Below are 24,958 nucleotides of genomic sequence, written 5' to 3' on the forward strand. Positions count from 1 at the left end.
TGCAATGTGCCAGGGGAGCACGAGCCTGATGTTTCACTTGCCCACTATCCCTGAACACGTCGTATTCTGAACTTCATCATTCGCTGGTATTCTTCTACTGTTCCCATGATTGGCTGTCTCCGTGACTGTAGGAGAGTGAAATCACTGACTTTTTTTCGACTTTAGAAAAGCGGCAAATCGCGACAAAACAAATACAACACAAAAAATCCAATTGACCGATAGAGTTTATCATTGTGTAATTCTTGTCTGCCATGCAAGTAGGTGTACACCACAGTGTTTATGCGAGTGCTGACACACTGCCTTTCCATGAACGTGAGTTTAGACAGGTACAGGAAAAAAGACTGATAGTGGTGCACTGTCGTCTGCCTTTGTGAACATCTGTCTGTGCCTTACGGGATTTGTTTTATGTCGATTTTGAGTGATGGAGATGCGGCCACGAAGAATACAGTACACGATAAACACCGGTTCAGTCTTACAGAAATTAAAGCGTAACATTAGGTCGAATCATGTAAAAATATATATTTAAAAAACACTTAAAATCTCAATTACGACGCACTTAATTCACTCAACCGTAAATCCTTAAATAATGCCCCCCCTCGAATGACCGCCCACCTCAATGTTTCGCACTGTTTGTCTCACAGCCATTATGTCATTGCCATTGTCTCACAGTATTAGTGGCGTAGCGCAGAAGACTAGAAGTCCGGTCAGGACGGCTGACCCATTCCCGATCGAATAAGGAGATTTGTCAATAAGCTCTATACTTTGTTTCAGCTTCGGTCCGAGCGCGGCCGATGTTATGAGCCGAAGGGCCAATCAAACAGCGCAAAAAAAACGCAGCGTCATGGCGTGCTCTCTGCGTTTGATATAACAAGCCGGCGGAAGAGCAAACATAGAGAAACTGAGAATACCGGCTGGTCCTATCAACTGCAGAGAGCACGCCATGACGTTGGGCCTCTTTCGTTGTTTGATTGGCCATTCGGCTCATAACTTCGGGCGCGCTCGGACCGAAGCTGAAACGAAGTATAGTGTCGCCAACAGCTCGCTTGTCCGTGGCCCCGCCCTGAGCGCATCTTGGCCTTTTCCCCAGCGAAGACCCAGACAAATCCTGGCTGAACCTGCATGGGAGCGCTTCTGAGCTGGCGGCGGAGCCGCTGGCTGCCGGCTTGGACAGCCTTCGGACGCCGCTCATCCCGTGATCGTCGTCCAGCGTTCCAGCCGCCCAGACTGACCCCAGCGGCGGGGGCCTTTTATAGCGCCACTCCGTCATCCGCTTGCGCCGCCAACGCTTCTCTCCGCTGTTTAGAGCAAGAGTTGAAGTTGAGCGCTACAAAGTATCGCGAGAGGGATCCGACCACGCCGGTGACGTGCCGGACCGCCAGCCAGCCGATCGCCGCTCAATGCCTGCTTCTTGGGTGCTGGCCACGTGGTCGAGATGCCGGGAAAAAAAGTCTTTGTTCCATTCTTCTTCTTTTTTTTTTTTTGTGGTTGTTCACTTTCTTGTAGCCGATGATGTTTACCTTGTTTTATCCATTGCCCTATTTTATGCGGATGAGCAACAGCTGGTGGGACACAAGGTCTCAGTATTGTCCCGCGAATCAGACCTGGGTGAACTCCACAATGGTATGACGTCACAGAGCTGTGAGGAGTGTTGTGTGGGTTTGGCTTTCAGCCAGTTCACGTTCATATTCAACCGTGCATTCATCCAAAGACAGGCGCAGGAGCGTAGTTCTGCAGAATCTATGAACGCGCGTAGTCGCGCAACGCATACACTTCTTAACGTTTCTCTCTAGCTCGCACTCGTTCTCCTCACAACGTTAGACTTAAATCTTTTGAAATAAAATATAGGTCGGGATTGGCTGAAACCTTCTCTCCAGCAGCTGTTGAAAGGACGCGTAATTTTGGGGTTTTAAAAACATGCAGTACTGGCTTTCACAATCATACAATCTACTATAGAAAACCCTCTGAGCGATTCGATAGTCACTCCTTAAAAAAATGTAAATTGTACCGTTTTTTTTTTTTTTTCTTTTTTAAATTGCTGTGGCGAAATTGTACCTTTGTCTTTTTTTTTCGACCGCTGTCTCTCGCCCGTGGCATCTGCTCGGAGTGGGTCCTTCACAGGGACACCATACTTGCCTGTTACATAGTTAGAACGAAGACAGACCTGACCAGCTCAACAAAGGAGCTTAAATAAGAGGAAGGGGCAAATCAAGTACCCTGCCCCCGATCGCAATTCCTCAAAGACTGCAGAGGAAACACCATCGAGGTAAATTAACAAGGAACCTGAGTCTGATAGAGAGAACAGAGGGCTGAAAACACCATCTAGAGAGGGCATGGCAGGTCAAATTGCGATCTGGTTCCTTCACTTTTTGAACCTTCTTAGATCTAAAGCTAACGTGTGCTGATTAATTTTTCAATGAAGTCACTAGTTTGTCATCAGAATTGTTTGATAACGAAAATGTCCGTGCGACATTGCCCGTATTGCTCCCCAAGCTTGCAAAGTCGCTTCGTTGACATCGGCATTCGTTAGGACGTTGTATAGTTATGCGACCAGCAAATGCTCTTCTTTGCTTTTCAAAAATATCACTGTTTAAGGTGAACACGTTCAGCATTGCAGAGACCTTGTTGCGCGGCACAATGGTGAATGTCTCGGTCCTCTAGAATCATACGTATATTGCTAGTGTTGAAGGGTCACTTAAGCATCAGATCTTCTGTTAGTCATTTCAGGATGGTTGCGGCCATAGCCTAATTTTCTATTCTCGGGCACCTGTAGCTCGCACCATATCGAATGTTAGTGAAGACATAGCAGTTCTCTTCGCGGAAATGTTGCAATTTTCAAAAGTAAGCCTCGAATTATTTATAAGATGTTGCTTTCTCCCTTGTTTTTACGGGATGGCATCGGAAATGCTATTCCTGGTCTCTAACGCAATATTCGGCTTAAGTGGCCCTTCTGATGACTCGGGTAAAGCAGTTCCTTTAGCATCTGCTTTGCAAAGCCGACAATCGACGCAGAGAGTAGACAGGCACTAGGTCGTAACGACACACGCCAGAGCATGTGAAACGCGCTCACGTGTGCACAATACCGGGAAAGTTCCACAATGCTTCTTTCCGGAAGCTGAGTCGAGATGGCAACAAATGCCGTAGGCGGGCGACATATAAAAAGCACCATCATGAGATGACAAGCAGGCAAGAACACAAAACCATAAAGTGGAAGATAGCCAACTCCATCTGTCGGCATAATGTTTTCACCCCCCCCCCCCCCCCCCCTATTTCCTAAACTTATCAATGTTTCGTTGCCCTTGCATGTTGAACACTTGGTCACAGCGTTTGAAAGCTCTTGTTTTCATCTCATCGTCCGATCGACAAGGCTCTGCGCCAATTTCAGCAGCCGGCACCTCTACAACCGCGTGTGATGACCGCAAAGTGTCGAGTATCCAGACTCCCCGCACGGCATTTGTACGCTCACCTCTCGCAAGCTCAGTTCCACCATGCCGCCCTCAGCTAGCCCACGCTGGCTGCAACCTTCGCTTGCGGCAAAACGATCTCAACCGTTGCCACGGCCTACCGGGTCTTACCATAGCGTCCTCGGCTCTAGAGTCGACAGAGAACCGGCCAAGTGTTCTTTTTTCCAGCCCGTTTATTCTTTACGTGTTGTTGAGTGTCTCGAAGATGTCGGTTTCTTGCCAACAGAAAACGCACCGTCTGAGCCATGCATTTATTGGTCCCCGTTGCGTCCGGGAGTGTGCTCGTCCATGTATAAGCTTTGTATAACGTTCCGCACTTGGCGTGGTAGTCTTTTCGTCTGTGCTTCGTTTCAACTCCATCCGGCTCTACCGTCCCTCCTACCCATCCAGAGAAGTATCGACGCCGCAAAAACCAGTATTGCGCGGCGCGCCTACATGTGTGCTTTTTTGTTGGCCACGGTTTGACAATAAAATACCGTGTGTACAGGACCAAATCGTTTTTGTTTTTTCTTAGATACCAGGCTGATTACGAACTATACTGTATTCTAGGAAGCAAATAAGATTCTGGTATAATTCTGGTATGTCGGTCAAAGCTTCATTCAGCAAGATGCGAGTAACGTCACCAAAGGCACAGTGGCGAGAGGGTGGATCTGCGTAATGCTTCCTTTGCACGGGCCGTTGCGATAAAAAGGAAAAAAAATCGTTTTATGAAGTCACGCGCCCACGGCAGCACCTGAGAGGAAGTGCGTTGTGTCACAGCCTCTTCTATACTCACAAAGCCTGGCAGTTCGACGATGGAGCCATAGAGTGCCCTGTCGCAGATTCGGAGCGCGAGGATCTGGTAGCACAGAGCATTTCTCGGGGAACCTGTAGTCAGCGCACAACTTTTGCAGCGGCGAGGACCCGAAACATGTTTTTCAAACCCGACGAGAAAAGAAGTTGCGCGAGGAACGCGAGGAGCACGAGCGGACATTCCATCGCTCGGGAGAAGTGTGTTTCGGAGTCTCGCCGCAGCGGGGCGCCCGCTACAGAACCCTCCTTTCATCCATTGTCTGCCCCTCTACCTTTTCACTTTCGGCGGCCGCGTCTCGTGGCGATCTGCCAGGGTTTGTCAGTATAGAGGGGGCTACGGTTGTGTGTACTCTTATACAGGGGGAAGTTAATTAGCCATAGTGGGTGTCTGGTGATTCTGCAGTAGACAAGAAATTTAGTCAATGTAGTGCGACCGCTAGTGTGAGGTATTTAAGGTGTGCATCACGCAGTAGTGATGCACGACCACGCGCCGGTATAGGGCTAATCGAGATTGAAACGGGCAGGGGTGAGGATTGAACGCAGGGTACCTGGATTCTGCAGCGTGAGCTTTCGCCCCACTTGCTCCGAAATGTTGGTCCCAGGCTTCCATTCATTCAATGGTTTCTCGACCCGACTAAATTTAATTAAACTTTTTTTACTGTGCCCTTTAGCAGTAGAGGGCTTAGATAAAGTGATGCTCTGCTATACCCAATCGTTGAAAATTTAGAAATCCTCTCGCTATACCAAAATATTTAAATCTCAAAATTAGAAACGAAAACCAATGACGCTCGCATCTTTCGAGGACATCGTGCACAGCTTAACATCTTTTCCATAATAGCCGCACTTTTATTTTGAAAGTTTTACTGCAAATTAGACTGTCATGCCCGCATTTACTCTGTTCTAATGTTTATTTAATCGAGTACGCAGCCACCTCCGTGGTTTCGGAGAAAAGCGCCGGCCTACGGCTTTCTAGTCTGCGGGCTCGAATCCCAGCCGAGAAGGCCGCGATATGCAGTGTCGGGTAAAGTATGTCTAAAAAGTACTTGAAGTAAAGTACAAAGTAAATGAGAGGTTGTGTACTTCGAGTAAAGTAGAAAGTACGCCGGGCGCACAGTTATTTTCGGAAAAGGCTACGAATATTGGATAGAAGAGGCAGCTTGACCTCAGACCCGTTGCTTCCGCAAATAATCGTCTTATTGTGGAGTGTACTCTCCTAATGATCTTAATCTCCTCACTTTCTCTGACCGAGCGAGACGTAGCGAGAGCTCGAAATGCTCCGGGAAAACCTCCCCCCTCCCGCCCCCCCCCCCCCCCCCCCCCCCCCCCCCCCCCCCAGTACAAATTAACGGAAAGATGCGTCGTCTGCTCTTTTTAATGAGAATATAATATCCATTCCAGTATTTCTTCGGAGTTGACAAAGCATCATTTTATGGTACATATTTAACAAGACCATATTAGGGGAATGTACTTTAAAGTCGGGAGTTGTACAGAGCGCGACACTGTTAGCGCGAACAAGCGATTGCCGGTTTTCTCAGTTTTTCTCTGTGAAAACAAGGGATGTCATCAAAGTTATCATTGCTACGGAAAGAGCTCATTTAGTTCTATAACGTAAGTGATAACATTTTGTGCTCGCTAATACCATTTACAAGTAAAATGAGAAAATGCGCCGATGTCGTGTTCGCGCTAACAGTGTCGCGATGTGTACTTTCTCCAGAAAGTACAAAAAAAAAGTATTTTACCTGAAGTACGAGTACAAACTCGGGGTATGTACTTTAACTAAAAGTACAAACACATACTCGGTGAATGTACTTCAAGTACCCAGGCAGCACACCAATGTTGGACCTACATTGGGCCAACAATGGCAAACGCTGGCTCCGGAGGTTGGTCCAACATTGGTATTCTGGCCGAGCGCAACTTCTTCCAATGTTGGCCCAGCCATTGGCACCAACGTTGGGCCATCGTTCAACCAATGTTCCAGCCATCATTGGCACCAACGTTGGGCCATCGTTCAACCAATGATCCAGCCATCATTGGCACCTTTTTTAGGCCATCGTTAAACCAATATATCAGCCATCGTTGGCATCCACATTATGTCGACATAGTGTGAATGCCAACGATGGCTGAAATATTGGTTTAACGATGGCCTAAAAAAGGTGCCAATGATGGCTAATGATGGATAAGAAACAGGCCAGGGGTTCTTAAAACCCAATGTTGGAATAACCAGGATTTAAACACATTGCCATCATTGCATGGCCAGCATTAAAGATACGGCATTAACACTGGGAAGCCAAAATTGGCATAGCCAATGATCATTGGCTATGCCAATTTTGGCTTTCACACTAATTCAATGGCTATGCCATCATTGGTATACAAGTTCTATCATTGAATAGGCCGTTATCTGCAGTCAAGCTGAATTCATTGGCATGTCCCAGTGTTAATGCCATATCTTTAATGCTGGCCATGCAATGATGGCAATGTGTTTGAATCCTGGTTATTCCAACATTGGGTTTTAAGAACCCCTGGCCTGTTTCTTATTAGCAGCCCACTGCAAGAAAAACATTCTGGGCACAAATGGCAAGGTCCTCCTATGCTTTGTCTGTGCACTATTTTATCTGGCGAGCAAATGACTATATCAAGATCAATTAATACTTTTTTCGGAACTTTTATTGAAAGGGGCTAGGGAGGAAGCTCAGCGGGGAGCCTATGCCTGGTCCTGGGGAAGGGCGTGGGGCGAGTCCTGGGGCTGGGGAGCCATTACGGCTTCTGAACGCCTCTTCCTGCAGCCTCCCCTGTCGCAAGACCCTGGCAGCCACTTCAGCACCATTTTTAAGCTGCCGATTCTTCAATTGTTAGCTTCGCACTGATGGCATCTACGAAAAGATGCAAAGGTCAAAGATCAACGCTTTCAAACCCACATTGGTCTTAGTAAAGCACACTCCCAAGCAGCACTTCAAGAAATGTTAAGGTTTGAGTGTCCCCTAAAAAGTCCCTCGCTCACGACTTTTCAGTCCTTGCGGCGTAGCACCCGTGGTAGCCGATGATCAGGGGTCTACGACGTCAGGGCCGAGGTCCGGACGTAGTGACGAGGCAGTTGACCGATGGCCGAAGGCTTGAATCAGGCCCCGTACGCCGGTGGCAGCCTGTGACCAGGTGTCCGCCAAGGTCTGGGCCGAAGGACGTAGCGACGAGGCAGATGGGCGTTGGCCGAAGGCTTGAGTCAGGCTCAGAACGTCTGTGGCACGGAGTAGCAGCGGGTGTTCAACTGCGCCACGCATGCAGTCTTGTCTACCTCCGGAAGGTTGGCGCCCGGACTGCGTGAGAAGTGGGTTGTGGGTCGGGCCTCTTGACGTCTGGTCACGCCGACGGAGGTCCGGCCTGGTCGCGTCTGCACCGTCCTTTGTCAACCGCCCGAATCCCTTCTCGCGCTCCTCGCATGCCCCCACCTCGTCTTCTTCTTTCTCGTCCTCTTCGGCTGGTCGCGGGATCGCTCATCACACCAGACTAAAGCCTGGTTCAGACAGTTGCGTTTGACTGCGTTTTACTGCGTTGCGGCAGCGAGAAACCAGGATATCCCTGCTGCTTATATCGCGTGCAAAGATGATTCCTTGAATTGGATTCCACGCTTCATACGAAGCACAGATGTGCCGGTGACTCGCTTTCGGTACTCGACGCAACGCAGTCAAACGCACTCAAACGCAAGTGTCTGAAACGGCCTTACGCCAATCAATTGGCGACGTGCGAGACCGAAAGCGTCGCTGTGGTCGGCCTTTCACGATTGGCCCAAAAGCTGACTATGACGTCGGAAAGGGTATACCGTCGACGGAAATAAGAAGAATGAAGGAACTTTAATTTCGACGGTGTGGGCAGTGTTCCTTTGAGAGCGCAATGATTTCAGGCTTCCACCATGCTATTTACAAACACCATCGAACTTGTTGTTCGCAAGGTAATGACGTCACAAGGGGGAACCATAGGAGGGCGCCACCAAAACATATCGCCGCTAATTACCAACGTTGGTAGGCCACTGGCTAAGACAGGCAATTGGTGGCCAGCTTAAACCAATCGATTGCCAACTTTGGTAACCCGTTGGCTCTATTACAGCTTATATTTCTGAGGGCGTTGTCGCTACCGTAGTCAGTACTGCAGTTGCCGTATTTTGTACGCACTTTGAAGTCATTTTTGGGCAAGCAGGCATAAATGCTCAGCTTCTTCTGTTATGGACCTTTCCAATGTTTACAAATCCACAGCTCAGCGTGCGATCTCCACAGCTCAGCGCGCGCGTGTGCGTCGCTTCGTGAAGCGAGCAAATCACGCGCGATATGCACGAACACTGAAAATGAAACCGGCCAGCAGCCCTTTTCTGAAAAGGTCTATATGTTGCGTGATAACCTTTCTTTGCAGATTGAAATGCGCATCAGCTTTATGTTACCTCCTACCTCAAACATAGGGTGTTCGAGATGTTAATTCAACGCAATTTTTTATTCGTGAAGACATGTAATTGCTTAATCAGTCGCTGGATATTTGTTTAAGGTTTTATGTTTTTGCTAAAATTATTAGTGCTTTTTATTTATTTTTTTTAATTTTGTCCGGTTCAGTCTGAATTATAGGCCGCGTTTTGCGGCTCAGCAAAGCGGGTTGCCTTGAGATTTTTAAGATCACATACAGCTGACAATACACCCGTGTCCTAGGTTGGGGAGGCGGGTGGAAATTTCGGGGTTGAACCCTGCCTCCCCCCTCCCCTCTTTGGAAAGGTTTCCCGGCATAAGAGAAGAGGCACTATGCTTTTTGCCGTATAAACATATACACAAATCGAAGGAAGCGTGCATTTTGTATTTTGTGTGGAATTTACTAAGCATAACTATCAGTTTTGGGAAGACGCGTGTTAGTTATAGCCGGTGACAGGTGGTAGAAGCTCCTCCCACTCTTTCCATATTTGTAGATCGAAAGATCAGGAGGAGTCGACCTCCTCACCAGCGTTTATTTTTAACCTGTCACCGAACACGGTTTTTTTCTGCGTGGACGTTCAAACTTGCTACAGCTCGCAATGCATACAGCGTTCTAATTCAGTTGCTAACTTGCTCTGCGTGTGAAAACAGAAGAATCGTTCCCTCCGGAGGCATAGCTAGAGATTGTTCTCAGCGTGCGCGATCAGCACATTAAAAGAACTAAGCCAATTATATATAACATTGGTACCACTGGCTAAGACAGGCCAATGTTGCCCAGCCTAAGTCAATCGATTACCAATGTCGGTAATTGATTGGCTTAAGCTGGCCAACATTGGCCTGTCTTAGCCAATTGATTACCAATGATGGCAACTCATTGGATAACATAGACCGATGTTGGCCAGCATAAGCCAATTGATTACCAATGTTCGTAACCAATTGGCTAAGACAGGCCAATGTTGGCCAACCTAAGCCAACCAATAGCCAACGTTGCTAAGTCGTTGACTGAGGTTGGCCAATGTTGGCCAGTCTAAACCAATCGATTGCCAACGTTGGTAAGCCATTGGCTGAGGTAGGCCAATGTTGGCCGGCCTAAGCCAATCGATTACCAACGTCGGTGAGCCGTTGGTCAAGTCAGGCCAACGTTGGCCAGTATATTCCAGTGTACCACCAATGTTGGTTCTGCGATGGCCACATTGGCCCAATATTGGACCATTGTTTGCCACTTGAATACCAATGTTGGCCCGACGTCGTGTGCTGTCTGGGTAACGTACAAGCTTTCTAAACCTATTTGATGTAGTACTTTTGGAACAATGCACTTAAATTACCTCCCAACACTAACAGTATGACGGGGGCTTACCGTGGTGAAGGTTCCGTTTAACCAAAACCTCAATTACGCGTAAAAAAAAAAAAAAAAAACGTCCAGGGGTCCAACTAAATCCTCAGTTCTTCGCTAGGGTGTGTGTCAGATAGCCTCAATTGGTTTGGCCAGCGAAATTCACACGACTTGATTTTCATTGCGCGCGCGTGCCGCGTGTGCCCTAGGAGTGTTTTTCCCCAAAGCACGGGGCTGCGCTGTGGCGAAGGGACATACGCACAATCGTAGTGACCACTCCGTGGGTGTCGCTTCTACGCAGCACACCGATGACCAGGGAGAAACACACTAAACAGTTGTCAAATCCGTCCGAATGGACCTCGAACGACGTTTACTATAGTGTCAGTGTTCGATAGAAAGGTTGAATCGAAAAGTCCGTTAATCGAATGGAGAATTGCAAGTGTCGAAAATGCGCATAAGTTTGCCGCATAACGTCCTTGCAGAGTAGCGGGAAACCCGAGTAGTTTGAGTATCGAGAGGAAGAATCGAACTTTTGGCGTAATGTTGTCACAAATTCCTTACATTTTTGCTCAAGCCTGGAAGTATGTAGCAGGGTGAACACATTGGGCGCAGCAGTCACATTGATGCACACGATCACCGGGCCGGTAACCCTTATGCAACGATGAGTGAGAACACAATTGCTGTAACTGATCATTATATTTTGAGTCATTTGTTATTGTAGTCGTATTACCCGTTGGCTGCGCTTAACTGTACTTTCAGTACAATTCGGAATCTTGTGAAATCTAAATTACAATGGTAACGGCTTCTGTTATGCAGTGACATGGCGGAAAGCATAGGTCGCCTGCCCTGTCACCTGAACTGATCCCCTAAGCTCGCCAGTGTAAGCATTGCTAAACAACTGTTAAAGCCACACTACATCACGCCCAAAATAAAGTGCGATGTCATCCGATTTCAGAATGGAGAGAAAAAAAAAATCAACATGACTTGGATTGGGATGTGTACATTGCAAATCTTCCCACATTCGAAGTCGACCATTTCCAAAATATTATAATCCTATGTCTAAGGCCGGTACGTTCAGACACTTGCGTTTGGTTGCAACCGAATGCGTTGTTGCAGCCTTGTGCTTCTTTGTCATGGGGGAACGCCAGATGGCCTGTATTGGAGACAGTGTCGGAAAGTACTTTAAGGACATTGTACTTAAAGTACTATTTCAAGTATGTTTATAAAACTTGCACTTTACTCGAAGTAGTACTTTACTTAAAGCATTTTTTTCTGGTACTTTTAGAGGAAAGTACAGCTCCCGACTCCGAAGTTCATTCTCAAAATTTGGTCATGCTAAATTTGTATCTCAAAATGATGCTTTGTCGACTCTGAAGAAATGCTGAGAGGGTTATGCTACTACCACCAGAAACGCGAGCTGACTCCGCATCGTTCCGTTTGCACTGCGGGCGGCTCGGTGAAATTAAACGTTTTTCAATGAGCGTCCTAGGTTTTCCCAGTGCTATTCGCAACCCCGGCACCTAGCGGAAAAACACTGAAACGGCCGGAACAGGGCCTTTTGCGATTTCAGCTCGTCTATTATGGCTTCCGGGATCACATGTTTTCGGTGGTTCGACCGACTGAACAGCTGCCCCGGCGACTCTGTCGTAACTGCATCAGCCTTTTCCAAGGTTGCTCTGTACGCAACCTACGCAACCGCTTGATCCAGACATTCCGCGTTTATCAGCGTTCATCAGCACCGTGGAAGGACAGTAGAGCAGTCCTTTCATCGCTTCCTCGAAGAAACTCAAGCCTCTGGAAGCTCGCTTACGCCACCACATAGCCGCACGTCTGAAACGGGGAGGATGAAAAGCGGGGCCAACGTATATTTTCAGTCCAATGCTTGTTTGCTGAAGCCCTAGCGTTGTGCGATGAGCTGGCACGCGGCACGGCACGACCTGCTTTAGACCGCCATATTTGCCCGATAGTGGCGTTCCCTATAGACCGACACGCTGTTTACAAACAAGCCCGCGTTTGCCCACACTAGGTGTGGGCACTGCGCATGCGCAGAAACCGAATTCGGAAGGAGTGAAGGATGTGCGCATGCGCCATGCCGTCGAAAGCGCCACCGCAGCTGCGTGACGTCAGGGCCGCGTTTTGGTCTATAGGTCGCTGGAGTCGCCAACATATAAATTCAGGGGTGGAGTGTAAAAGTTTACCAACCTCTAAGAAAAAACAAAAAATGGCGTATCGTCACGTGAGAGCGCGCTATCGTCTTTCGAGACGTCATCTGGCTATTCATCTGAGTGAGCTAATGACGGCTTTAAGATCAATACAAGTAAAGGTCTATTAACACGATGCATCTTGTTGACGAATCTTGTGTCGCGAAACTAGGTTTCGGGAAACGGATTCCCCGTCTGAACGCGACCGAAAACGTGGTTCGCCTCCGAAAAAAGTGCCGCGTGTTCCTCGCTTCTGGAGCAATTTTTCGCTGAAACCTCAGCGAGGCCTGTCGATTAACCGTAGAAGAAACGTGGACGCTGCCCATGGCCGCTCGACTTCGCTATGACGTCTGACCTTCGAGGAGGAGCGAGCTTTTGGAGAAGTCTGATGTTTGGCGAATTCCGTATCCGAGCCAAAGCCAAAGCCAAAGCCAAAAAGAAACAAGAAAACATGGCGGGCGACAAGCGAAGAAGTGGTGCGTACGGGCGATGAGTCTTGGTCCTGCTCGGTGGCAGGTGTGTGAACGGCGCTAAGGCTGGTGGCGCGGCGCAGATTCCTAAACACTCGCGGCGAGTGCAAGCACTGCATATAAACATCATGGCTGGGGATACCTTTCCTTATTAGCGGTGCAAAAATGTCCGAAATGCTTCCAGATCATCCGCCTGTTCTTTGACGTTCGCGGTCTAGCCCGGGTTTGGTAGGACTAGTAAACCCACTGAGCCGAAACTGACGAAATTCATTGAGGGGTATTAATAAAACAGACTGTCTCTTCACACTGTGCGTACATCATATCATTCTGATGCGAGACGCTTGATATTTCCGGGGCAGATGACAAGGTTTGGCGAAATTCTCGTGAGTCAATACATCACAGGTTTCGCGCGTCAAGCTCCACGTGTGAATAGGCCGATTTCGCGAAATCTTGGTTTCGCTAAACTGCGCCGCGTTGAAAAGATGCGTCGTGTGAATAAGCCTTACGTGCCTTATAACTTGATTGTGTTAAATAGGTGGTCCGCGAGCGTAAAACAACCACTCTGGTCACTTGACTTTACCCAATATTTGCCGCCATTTCCAAGAAACAGGTGATGTGCCCCCGATTACGCCTGAAGCAATGGATACCAATTTTTTTATTTTTTTTTTAAATATACCGTATAGGGGAATTAAGGAGCGTCGTGAAAGACTGTATTAGAAAGTACTTGTACTTTATTTTGGAAGTACGTTGTATTTATGGTACTTTACTTTAAAAATAAAAAAAAACTCTGAAAAAGAAAACAAACTTTTAACAGCCTGCAAAAATTACAAATATTACAAAATAAACTTTACGCAAAAATTTTTTTGTTGTTCTTGAATTATTTAAAACGCTAGATTCGTTTACGCTTACAGCTTTCAAGCGCGCGCGCCAGCATAGGTACATAACGTGCAGCACGCCAAAGCAGCGAAATCCCCACCCCTGCCCGTTTCGATCTGGATGATCATGGTACCGGTGTGAGGTCGTGTATCACTACTGCGTGGTGCACGTTAAAGACCCCAGATCTAGCGGATGTACCGCACTGGCTGAGAGACAAGTCGCCCGTTGAGGCAGCCCAAGTTTAAGCTGTATAAACATACACACACCAATTTAATATTTATTAGGGCAGCGTTTCCGCGTAGCGATAAAACGCGCGAGAAAAGTGGAAAGGAGGAGCACTGAGGCATGAGGCGCGTTTATTAACAGTGGTGGGAGAGGTAGCCAATGAGAACGCAGCCCTTGGCGTGTACACGTGGTGACATTTTGTGCCCCTTTTTGGCGCGGCGCATTTGAAAGCTGTAAACTAAAACAAGTCTAGCGCTGTAAATAATTAAAAATATATTTTTTCGAGCAAAATTTTATTTGTATAGTCCGTAGGTTTCGAGAGTTGTTTCATTTCTTTTTTTTTTTTCAGTGTCTCTTTAAGTAGATTACATGCGGCGTACTTTATTTTTATTTATTTATTTCAGAATACTGTGAAATTTAAGAAGGTAACTGCAGGAGTAGAAAGGAATACGTACTTCGCATGTAAATACAACAAGCAAATGTATGAAGTACGGAATTTATAGAAAAATCATTATTAACGGTTAAAAATGGGTTAACAAAACAAAGGACACTTCTAATAGAAATTTCTCAAGTTCAAGCGCACGAATAGCTTTATCAATTCTGTTCCAAATATCGATGGTCCTCGGAAAAAAAAATATTTAAAACTATTGAGGTGGCATATGTGTACGGTATAATATTTAGAGGATGCATGGAAGCTACGAGTGCGTGATGGAGTAATGAAATCAACATAGTTTTCACGAATAACTTACTCACTATTTTGTGTAGCAGCTTTAGTCGTTCCGCAGTAACATAAGGCTTCAAGTCCGATGTCCGTCGTTGACGATGTAAGAGAAAATGCACGAACATATCGATTAAAAATAAATCTGGTTGCCTTAGCTTGTATTGCGTCAAGCAGCTTGCTATCGCCCTTTAAATACAGATCCCAGACCACACAGCCGTATAATAAAATCTATCCAATTAGTGTCTTGTACGCGGTTATTGCAACTTCCCTAGTTGAAGATTTTAAAGTTCTTTTAACATCGCCCAGTCTTCGCAAAGCGCGAGAGCAGATAGAATTAATGTCACTTCAGGAATTCAGCGCCAACTGGCGGCTGCGATGGAAGGTTAACCTTTACCGTATTAATGTCGGCGAAGCATTTTTATTGGGCACCGTCACTTTCGACAGTCTACGGCAAACGAGAATATGCGCTTCCTCACCCCTGTGTGTGTGTGTGTGTGTGTGTGTGTATATATATATATATATATATCTTTTTCAATCTCTCTGAATGTCGATGGCGAAAAATATGAAACCGGTGGGAACGAATCACCAATTCCCACATAGACGCCTCGATAAAGTATACTATACATCGAGGGGCTTTGAAGCCGATTGTGTGCTACTAACACGTTGACCGGGCCCGAGCTAGAAATGAGCGCAGTACTTCTTGCATCCAATTCCCGCTGCGCGTCGCGCTAACGTCTCGAATGTATAGGACTCGAATCGTCTGCTTAGGAGCGCCTTCGACTTCTTCCCTCATCAATAGACAGAAGGCCGCCATTAGTATGCACATATTCCATTTTCAGATGATGACGATAGTGATCAAAGTGGCCAGACTGAATTCCGGAAAGGGTCTATTGCAGTACCTGAACCATAACTAAAAACAGACGGTACTTACAACTTCATCGAAGTACATAACCTCTCATTTACTTTGTAGTTTACTTCAAGTACTTTTTAGGTGTACTTTATCCAACACTGATCTCTAATTCAGAGAGTGTCCAACTGCTCGATCTGGATCTGCAATACGAGCTGCGAGGAGGTGCCGAAAACGTTGATCGTCTGCAAACGTCTCCGCCTTTCCGCCTGCTTTCCTCCTCGCCACGCGAACACGAAGCGCATGCGCACTTGCGATCAATCCCCGCAGCAGGCATCCGCCATTAAGACGCAAACGCTCCACACGGTCTGAGATGGACACTCTCTACAGTCTAGGCCCCCTAGAGGACACACCGTCACGCTAGAGCCAACTACGAGGTAGCCCTGGAACAATGTAGGTTTAGAAAGAGTTATATACGTAAAAACAGGGGACGGGACAATACATCTTTCATGGAACAAGGGTGGAGAATAATACATCAAGAGGATTTAAATCGTTATTTAAATCGCGATTTAAATCACACCGGTTTTACCATGATGACTGAAGTCAGACACTTTCCGCATAAATAATCCTTAATATACTCGTTATGTAGTGTTCGTCTATCCTTTGATGCTTTTTTTATGAGCGCTTGTTTTGTATTTAAATCAAAGAATCACCAAGCACAAAGAGTGAAAGCAAGTAGAACACGAACAACTCTTCTGGGCAAATCAGAGCCCTGAGCTTTTCTGCTTTGTTCCACTTCGTTTACCAGTTCAAGCAAATCAAAAAGCTAAAAGAAACTAAAACAAGGAAAGTTATGTCCTATTGCTAGCGAATCAGAAAGCGAAAAAAAAATAATTAAATACAGCTTTTTTTTCGTTAACTAAAAACACAACCTTTTTGTTCCAGTATGGGGGCTTTCCATTCATCAAAAGTTTTTAACAAAACTCTAATTAGAAAGTTTAAATGTACATGACCCTTTCGTCCGTATTGGTTTCAGTGATTGAACGGATTGATCGATCTGTCATGTTTAAAAATACGTGATAAAGCATTACTTTTTTCTAGCTACAGTGATATAAATTAACTAAATCTGATTTATTATATTCTTTTTAAAAAGTCATTACTTTCTTTTACCTTGCATGGACTTGAGCTACAATGAAAGTTTTGCAGTATTTGCGAGATAAATTCTAAGTACTATCATATGGGAAGCGGTCGTGTACCATAGCCCAAAGTTTTACAAGCCTGGGTCAAAAAAAAGAGCGTTTTAGAATAGGGGACCCCAACGCGCGTTGCGCCCCTCAAGCAGCTTGGCGCACAAGTGCTGGGGCCCCCTGTTCTAAAACTACCTAGACAGTTTTAGTGGATTGTACGCTAAAGCTGTGCGTACGCAAATAAATTGCAGGTCGGGAGTGCGCATGCGCAGAACGCAATAGAGTGGCTAGCGTATTGCGTGCGCACGCAACGCTGAGGATTTTGAGTTGCGGGCTTGCGACAAGCTCTCGAGAGATCTCGGCCCCAACGAGAGCGCCAGTTTCAAGATGGCGGTTACTTCGACTGGTGCAGCAAGGGCGACGCGTACAGAGGCTGGAATAGGCGACGTGTGTTCTCGAAGTTGTGTTACGTGAAACTGCGTGGTGTTCAGCTCGGCAATTCTTTCCAGGACCTACAGCGGTTGAATCAGATCGCCATGCAACTGAAGGAGTGCACAGTGAAAATGTTCACCGCTCGCAATCTGCGTTAAGTTCAACGCTGCGATCTGCTCAACGCTAAGCCTATTCGCACAGTCGACTCTTCAAGAAATCGCCGAAGTTCTCGCTATGCACTGGACATCAGTAGGTCATGGATTTCATTTCACGATAGCATTGATGAATGGTGACGTTTCCACGGGACGATTGATGGAGGCTCCGTGATCGAATTTGGCTACGAGCCTCTGTACCCCGCAGAAAAGTGCGCTTGATGAGGCAGCTGCGGCTTCGTTTAACTTGAAATAAAATAATTGGACACGTTTTCGTTTTCAATATTTCTTTTCAGGAGCATGGTGGCGCTATAAGCACGCGGAATTCTACGGCTCTAGCAAATTTAACCAAGATAATGCGAAGTGTTCACTCGGAAACGTAACGCACAACTAAATTCGGTCCGAGCAGGCAGTTTTTAGCGTACGCTATACTATTGCGTACATAAGAGCCAGCAACACTATACCAAAAATGTCTAATCGCTCGCCCCCCCCCCCCCCCCCCCAAAAAAAAAATGTATATATATATATATATATATATATACAAAAAACGGCTCTCGAGAGAGAGCCGTCTTTTGTTCTCAGGTGCTGTTCTATATATATATATATATATATAGAAATATGTTCACAGAAATATTTTCCCTTAAAGGAGTTAGTCGAGGAGGTTGCAAAAAAAAAGTGAGCTTGAAACGTTTCGGGCCTGGTAGGCTCTTCGTCAGTCAAAGTAAGAACACTTCGTTCTCCTTTTCTTTCAATCAAAGAAAAAACGGCCGGAAAAAAGAAGTTAATTCGAAAAATGCTTACCGTTTAGCGGGTATCTACTCAACTAAATTCTCGCTTAAAAGTTTAATATATCCCGATACCAAAGCAGCAAATACTATGGAAATAATTAAAAATAATATTATTACTGCCATTCTTATCATAAAACCAGTTTTTGGGACATGTGGTTGGACATAAGCCAACTATACCTGGTGTCATGTGAAGCCAATGAGAGGCCCAAAGTTAAGCGTTTGCTCGTGTCGCATTAAACAATGAAGAAAGAAAAAAAAAAACAGTGCGGCACCGATTAGAAGATTTCAATTAAATGTCCATAAAAAAAGACGGCAATGATCCTTTCGAACTGTTAAAGCCCTTCGGTTCTAAAGTATTAAATTTTTAAATAAATTCAGATTCGTTATTTTTTCGATCTCTGGTGGTCCGAAAGCCCCCCTGGAGTATAATAAAATTAAAATCAGAAAGTCCGTTATGTCCTGCGGAGTTTAAGTGACGAGAAACTGGTCCGGCAACGTGTATACGTGTATGACTTTTATGTAGATTCATGCGTTTTCTTATGCTTGTTTTAGTTTCTCCTATGTATTGAATTTGGCATTTTTTACATTGAATCAAATAAATAACATTTTCCGAATTACACTCAAAGGTACCATTTATTTTCCAGTTAAAGTTATTTGCTGTGCTACGAATAGAGTTAGCTATAATTATGTCCCCACATAAACTGCATTGGTTATGATTGCACTTGATGCAACCAATAGGGACAAGGCTACGTCCGATGGAGTTTCGGGACTGTTTAATTTATTTTTAGATTTAATTTAATTAATTTAATTTAAATTCAGTTAATGAAATTATTTAAATTTAATTAAAATTTAATTAGTTTAATTTAAAATTGATTAATTTAATTTATTAGATTTCTTTGAACAGTCCCGAAACTCCATCGGAGTTTCGGGACTGTTCGAAGCGATGGTAAACCCATTTTGGTAAACCACGGTGCCTAGGAAGGGAAAAGTACCTAGGTACTGTAATAAACGGCTGGATATAGAACAACAAAAGAATACACTTGTCGTCCCTCTTTTGGAACCGATCTACTTTACTCTATCGCGTAGAATGACGTAGAAAACAATGGCTGGTGAAGAAATAATGTTGAAATATCCTATATTGCAGCTGCGATATCGAGTCACATCAAAAGACGTTGCAGGTAGCTTTTGTTTGACTAAGTGCATGCACAAAGTAGGACATCGTAATATATAGGCCAAAATCTGTATACCGGATTTAGTCAGGCTCCAAGTGGATAATTACTTTTTCTTTTTTTTCATGGATCACAGCTGTTTAAAAAACGCTAAGCTTACATGTTCTGAGAAAGTTTTGTAACTTTAATAGGGTATGAAAAGGTTTAAAAATAGTATTTCTGACGTATTTGTTTCAAACAAAAGAAGGTGCTGACAAGACACCAGTTTTTTGTTTACAAATTCCTAGTCTTAATAAAGCGCGACAAACAGACATAGATTTGCCAGGAGAAGGCGCTTGAAACTTAATAGAAAAAATATTCGCAGAGGACAACGTCAGACACAAAAGATTAATAGTCGGCGTGGAAGTTCAACTGCAATATACCAGAAGATCGGTATCTAGGAGGCACCACACAAAAGTACGCGCTGGTTGACGGCGTCAAACAGTGTGTCACAACCGTAGCATCAAGCTTTGTTCCAATCGGCAGAAGTCCGGTTCAGAGGTTCCTAAGGCGCAGTAAAACTTACAAAATATTTTAATTCCGCGTCATTCTCCTCTGACCCGCGACCACGGCTTTGATCCTGTCTCGTAAGGAATCATAGAGCGCGGCCACGAAGTCTGGCTCAGCCTCGAAGCCACTCCTATTGCTTTCCACAATTTGTAGGAAGTGGCGCGGTTGAGGGGACGCCGTGACATGGCTACCTTGATGCGCCTCCAAACGCGTTAGATGATATTGAGATAGTCTCCTTTTGGGGGCCAAGGTGGCTTCGTCGGGCAGCGCCCCTCGAGAAGATATGAGCGCGACAACTCATTTTCCAGTTCGGCGCTTTCTTGAAATGCGCTGAAATGCACGTTGGCTGTAAACGTGAACATTGGGCTGCACGGCACGCGCATCGTGATGGTGGTTCCATCGGCCAATATTTTCGCAAGCAGACGGCCGGAAAAGCGCAGCGGCGCAGTGAGCGCAACTATCTCGGCCTCAGGGTGCACTGTGTTTACAGGGCGATGCGACAGGCGGCGCAGGTAGTACCGTGCAGAGGCCGGAGCGCTGTTTCAGCTCATATTGTCCGCGATAGTACATACAACACAATTACTTTTAAGTTGCGGGTTTCGATTGTTCTTGGATCAGGCTCTTCCCTGATTTTTGAGATCAGTGAAACACGCTGATAAGGTTAGTATGCCTTTGGTTTATGTTTACAGAAATATTATTTAATTCACTACATTCTACACCATGTGACATGAAAACCTGCGATGATGAGAATGGAGGGTCAATTGGGGAATGGTTTTGATTTTACATTAAACAATAGACACAAAACAAGGTCCAAGACACACTGAGAATGAACTGTGTAAAGTTGGACGATCGCATGGTTACCAAATCTAGGGCAGGGGTGCAAAAAGCAGGTGCTTTAGCTCCTGCTGGAACATGCACAGATTGCCAATGATACATGTGTAGAAATTTAAAAAGAAATACTGCATCACAATACGTGCTTCATTATACAGGACGTTTAATTTTAATTTCTACGAGTCAATACTTTAAAAAAAAAGCGCGGATTACATTGGTGCCGTCTTCACAGCGTACTGCTCACCCTCGATGGGCATTAGATGCAGAAATAACCGTTGGGTACGTTATAATTATCTAAATTCTGTCCTTCTTTAACTACAGTTTTATGGGTCATGTTGCCATTGCAGTATCAACTGAAGTCACAGTTAGAGGCTAAACGCATTTTAACAGCTTGCGAAATTCCAATGGGCTTAGAGATATTCGTCGATCAATTTTCACATGTTTGCAGCCCGATTCTGAACAGGGAAGGAGAAAAAGCGCCGGAACTTCCGTCTACAAAGATGTAGAAAATGCGACGCAGACGTTTCGCGCAGTTCGACATTAGTGAGTTTTAGTACTGCGTATAGCAGCAAACGCAATCACTGCGAGTTTGCGTTGCGCGCTTCATACTGCAAGTGCGCGGAGCCCCAAACTGCACCTGAAGTTCCGGCACCCTTTCCGACCAAAGTTTCAAATTATTTAACAAAAATGCGAACACTGGTTGAAACCTCGAAACCTATTGCATTTTCATAACTGATTCGATTGGTTTTACCGCTAATCTTAGCTGCCATTAAAACTGAAATTGCAACATGACCCATAAAACCAATAATTAAGACAAGGCACGTGGTTGGGCTAGTTGGTGGTATATACTATTTGGTGGGAACAGCGCAAAAAAGACGTAGGACCAGGATGAAGATACACACAGACAGGGCGCTGTCTGTGTGCTTCTTCGTCCTGGTCCTACGTCTTTTTTGTACTGTTCCCACCAAACAATGATTAAGAAGCTGATTGATAATTTTAACTGGTTATCCCACTTGCCGTGATGGTTATTTCCTCATGTAATGTCCGCCAAGCCCGATAATTACATGGTGAATACTCAGTGGCATCTCTAGGGGTCACTATAGTCCGTTGCAATTTAAGAAGGTAGAACGAGGAAAAGGAATGCCGGGGAGGAGAATGCAGGCGGAACGCTAAAGAGAGGAGGAGGTTCCGCCTCTCCTCTCCAGCGTTCCGTCTGCTTCCTCCCTCCCCGGCCTTCCTCTCTCTCGCCCTACCTTCTCCGCACTTGGGGCGGTGGCCCACCCAACAAGGTGTTGGCCCACCGCGAACACCCCCCCCCCCCCCTTCCCTGCCCAGCTGCACCCTCCCGAGCGCTGCACTCAGGGCTGCCCCCCCCCCCCTCCCTCTCTTTTTGACCCCACTGTGAATACTACTACAGTTATACTGCACCTGCATAACCCTCACGATTTTTTTTTGTTTGAATTAAAATTTAGAACGTATACTGTCCTGTTACCAAAAAAATATAGAATGAAAATGACAAGATCCTTTCATATATCGGCAATTGAAAAGAAGAAAGCGACAGGTATGAAAGAAACAATTTACGTTCGTCCACACATTGAACGATACCATTGCAGCCTATTTGTGGAGACTAACTCGGAAAACTTGAAGCCACTGACAAAACCGGTACTTTCACGTCACCTATTTGTGCAATAATGACAAAGCCAATACAAGATCCTCAGTCTCGCATGCAAAAAACCTGTGTAAAGGTGAAAAATCTGAGAGGACTTTGTTCCCTCATCATGCATGTCAGTCAAAAGAGAAAAGGACATTCTTTCCCCCTATTTTCTAACCTATTTGTTTTTAACACTGGCAAATGTTGCATTAAACTTTGACACTGAGTACAGACAGCCTTTCTGTTTGCAAAAGACAATCATGATTTAAAAAAAAAAAAAGATTTGTAGATAAAATTAACCTCAGAAGGTACTCGACAGGAAATACCTTAGGCCAAGTTCGCCACCGTAGCCAAGTGACAGAACAGGTTATTCATACCAACTGACGTCAAAAGCAACATAAGGCTCCTAACCTGAACTTTTCTAAATACCACAAAGACCAGTTACGTCAAGGCACTGTAGCATCTGTACTACTTAACGTGCCCATATGCTATTAGTACGGACTAGGGTGCCTTCATGTGCGCTTCGCACCATAGAGTGATGCCAGCTGCCTGTTTCCCTTTCCCACACCCTCTCCCACCGCCATTTTGTTCCTCTCATTGTTTCTCCGTGCGCCGGAAAGGGGCCTTTGTGTCCATCGGTCCTCCCATCCGAGGGGGAAAATCGTAATCCTCCCTCCGTGGGTTCCTCAACGCTGCTCCGAACTTGTGAGATAAGGTGCTTGTTTCCGGGAGGGCTATAAGCTCCACGTATTATCGCCGAGAACCAAAATGGCTGCTGGCTTGTCGGCGAATGGTATTACAAAGGGCGAAATCACACTAGCAAAGCGCACACGTAAGGCTCCCTAGTACGGACTGGATCTATCAACATGGCTAGATCGAAATTGTCAGAAGGCAAAGCACAGTGAACAAAGTCAGTCCATTGGATACTCGAGGCACTCTGTATGAATCATATGAACAATATTGTTGTCTTTGACAACCAAATGCATAGCAAGTGTAGAATCATTACGATTATACACAGGTCTCCCGATGTAAGCCCGAAGCCTATTCTTCACCTGCAGCCTTGGTGTCTCCATACCCATCATGTCATTTGGATCGAATGATTCACCATGACACATGGCCTGGTGTAAAAGCAAAATATCCCACAGCCTCAACTGTAATTCCGATATCCATACCTTTATTATCATAATCCACTCTTTAACTAGGTCTTTATTTTATTTCACCAGCCAGTGTCTGTGGGAAGCGAATTGAAAGGTTTTAGAGTAATAACTTGTGCTCGCTGGTTATTTGGCTGTGACTATTTGTTTTTATACTCATCTTCTGTACTTCTTCTGCATACTCCCATCATATTTCACGTCTGCGCCGGCTCGCAGGTCCTTACATATGTCGTCTTTACGTATAGTATTCATATTTTCAGTATAGATTCATGTACTTTCCCTTACACATTTCAAGACATTGTCTTTAGTTGTTTTGCCAGACTTTGCAGCCCACCCAATTGGGGCAGATGTCTCATTAAGCTGTCCCACAGTGGCTTTCTTTCTATACCCTGATCAATTATGAAAATTAACTAACTGAATTATTAGCCTACCACACAAAAGTCATAGCCACTCTCTTATCCCACTTTCATCTGTTTTGTCCACTTTCAGGCAATACTTATGGCTTTTCTATTATTTCATAAGTGCTAGTGGCTTGTGCAAACATTCACTGAGGCACAACTTCTTTTATATGTTGCTTCCTTCCCTTGTCGAATTTCTTCAATGCGACAAAGGCAGTCTACAAATAAAAAGCATTCCTCCTTTCTCTTTGCAAGTTTTCTTCCGCTTGAAACCAGTTTAAGGTGGAATACTGAATTCTGAGCTACTGAATAGACCATTTGCTAAATCCCCCAAGCGCCCGGGCCCACACTCGGGGAATCATGGGAACAGTGTTCCTTCAGTTCCCTAATGATCGGTAACTCCAACCAATTACATGGTTGCAGTTTTGAACGTAATTCGGAGTCACCCTGAAAAGTGTCGTTTAGAGCCCAAGGACTTGTCATATTTAAAATTCGTCAATGTCAACGTTTTTGATACTGTGCATACGATCCACCTTTCAACCTGGCTGAGCTGCAAAAATCTTTTACAATATTATCATTCTCGTGATTGTTGTTTTAGCAGGAATTGCTTAAAAAGCCAAAAATTCACAAACAAAACCACGATTTAGCTTGGAGTCAGCGGGGCTGTTTATAGCATTTCTACCTTAACATCAGTGTCTTTGAAGCTGTACGAGAATGATAATGTAAGAAATTTCTGCAGCTCAGCCAGGTTGAAAGGTGGTCAGCATGCGCAGTACCGAAAACGCCGACAATGACGAGAAATTTTAAAAGTGATACGACAGGTCCTTGGGCTCTATACAATGCTTGTTAAGGGTGACTCCGAATTACACTCAAAACTGTGTAACCATGCAATTAGTCAAAGTTGCCGGTAACTAGGAAGCTGAAAGAACACTGTTCCCAGGATTCCTTGAGCGCGGGCCAGGGAGCTTGGGGGATTTAGCAAATGGTCTACTGCAGCATATCAAATAAGCTTTTTACGAGTGAATTGTCCTTGAGTTCCAATTGTTGAACATCCTTTTATTGGGGACAAACTAAGAGCATAGCATGAATTTTTTCCTTGAAAACCCAAACCCCAGGTAAAAAGGAAAGGAGATTGTATCGTTTTCCTGTACTTTCCGAAATTGTACTTGAACCAGACCGCGACTTTGGAAGCAAAAAACTTCACTGCAAAGCGTCTTTTTTTTTTTTTTTCCCCCAATATTGGAATTAACCGACAAGGTGTCTTCTTAACTTCGCATCT

At 45.3% G+C, this 24,958-nt stretch overlaps 1 protein-coding gene across 1 annotated transcript in view; it reads left to right on the forward strand.

The window, feature by feature from the left end:
• Positions 1–3,955, forward strand: part of LOC8028277 (delta and Notch-like epidermal growth factor-related receptor) — a 40,883-nt gene extending 36,928 nt beyond the window's left edge. Inside the window, exon 9 of the mRNA XM_040222269.2 lies at positions 1,088–3,955. Coding sequence (XP_040078203.1) covers positions 1,088–1,196 — 109 coding nt within the window. The 3' untranslated portion in view covers positions 1,197–3,955. The remainder of the gene's footprint in view (positions 1–1,087) is intronic.
• Positions 3,956–24,958: the final 21,003 nt, after the last annotated feature.

The sequence above is a fragment of the Ixodes scapularis genome, unplaced genomic scaffold (assembly GCF_016920785.2).
Source record: "Ixodes scapularis isolate PalLabHiFi unplaced genomic scaffold, ASM1692078v2 PGA_scaffold5__190_contigs__length_132052651, whole genome shotgun sequence".
Taxonomy (NCBI): domain Eukaryota; kingdom Metazoa; phylum Arthropoda; class Arachnida; order Ixodida; family Ixodidae; genus Ixodes; species Ixodes scapularis.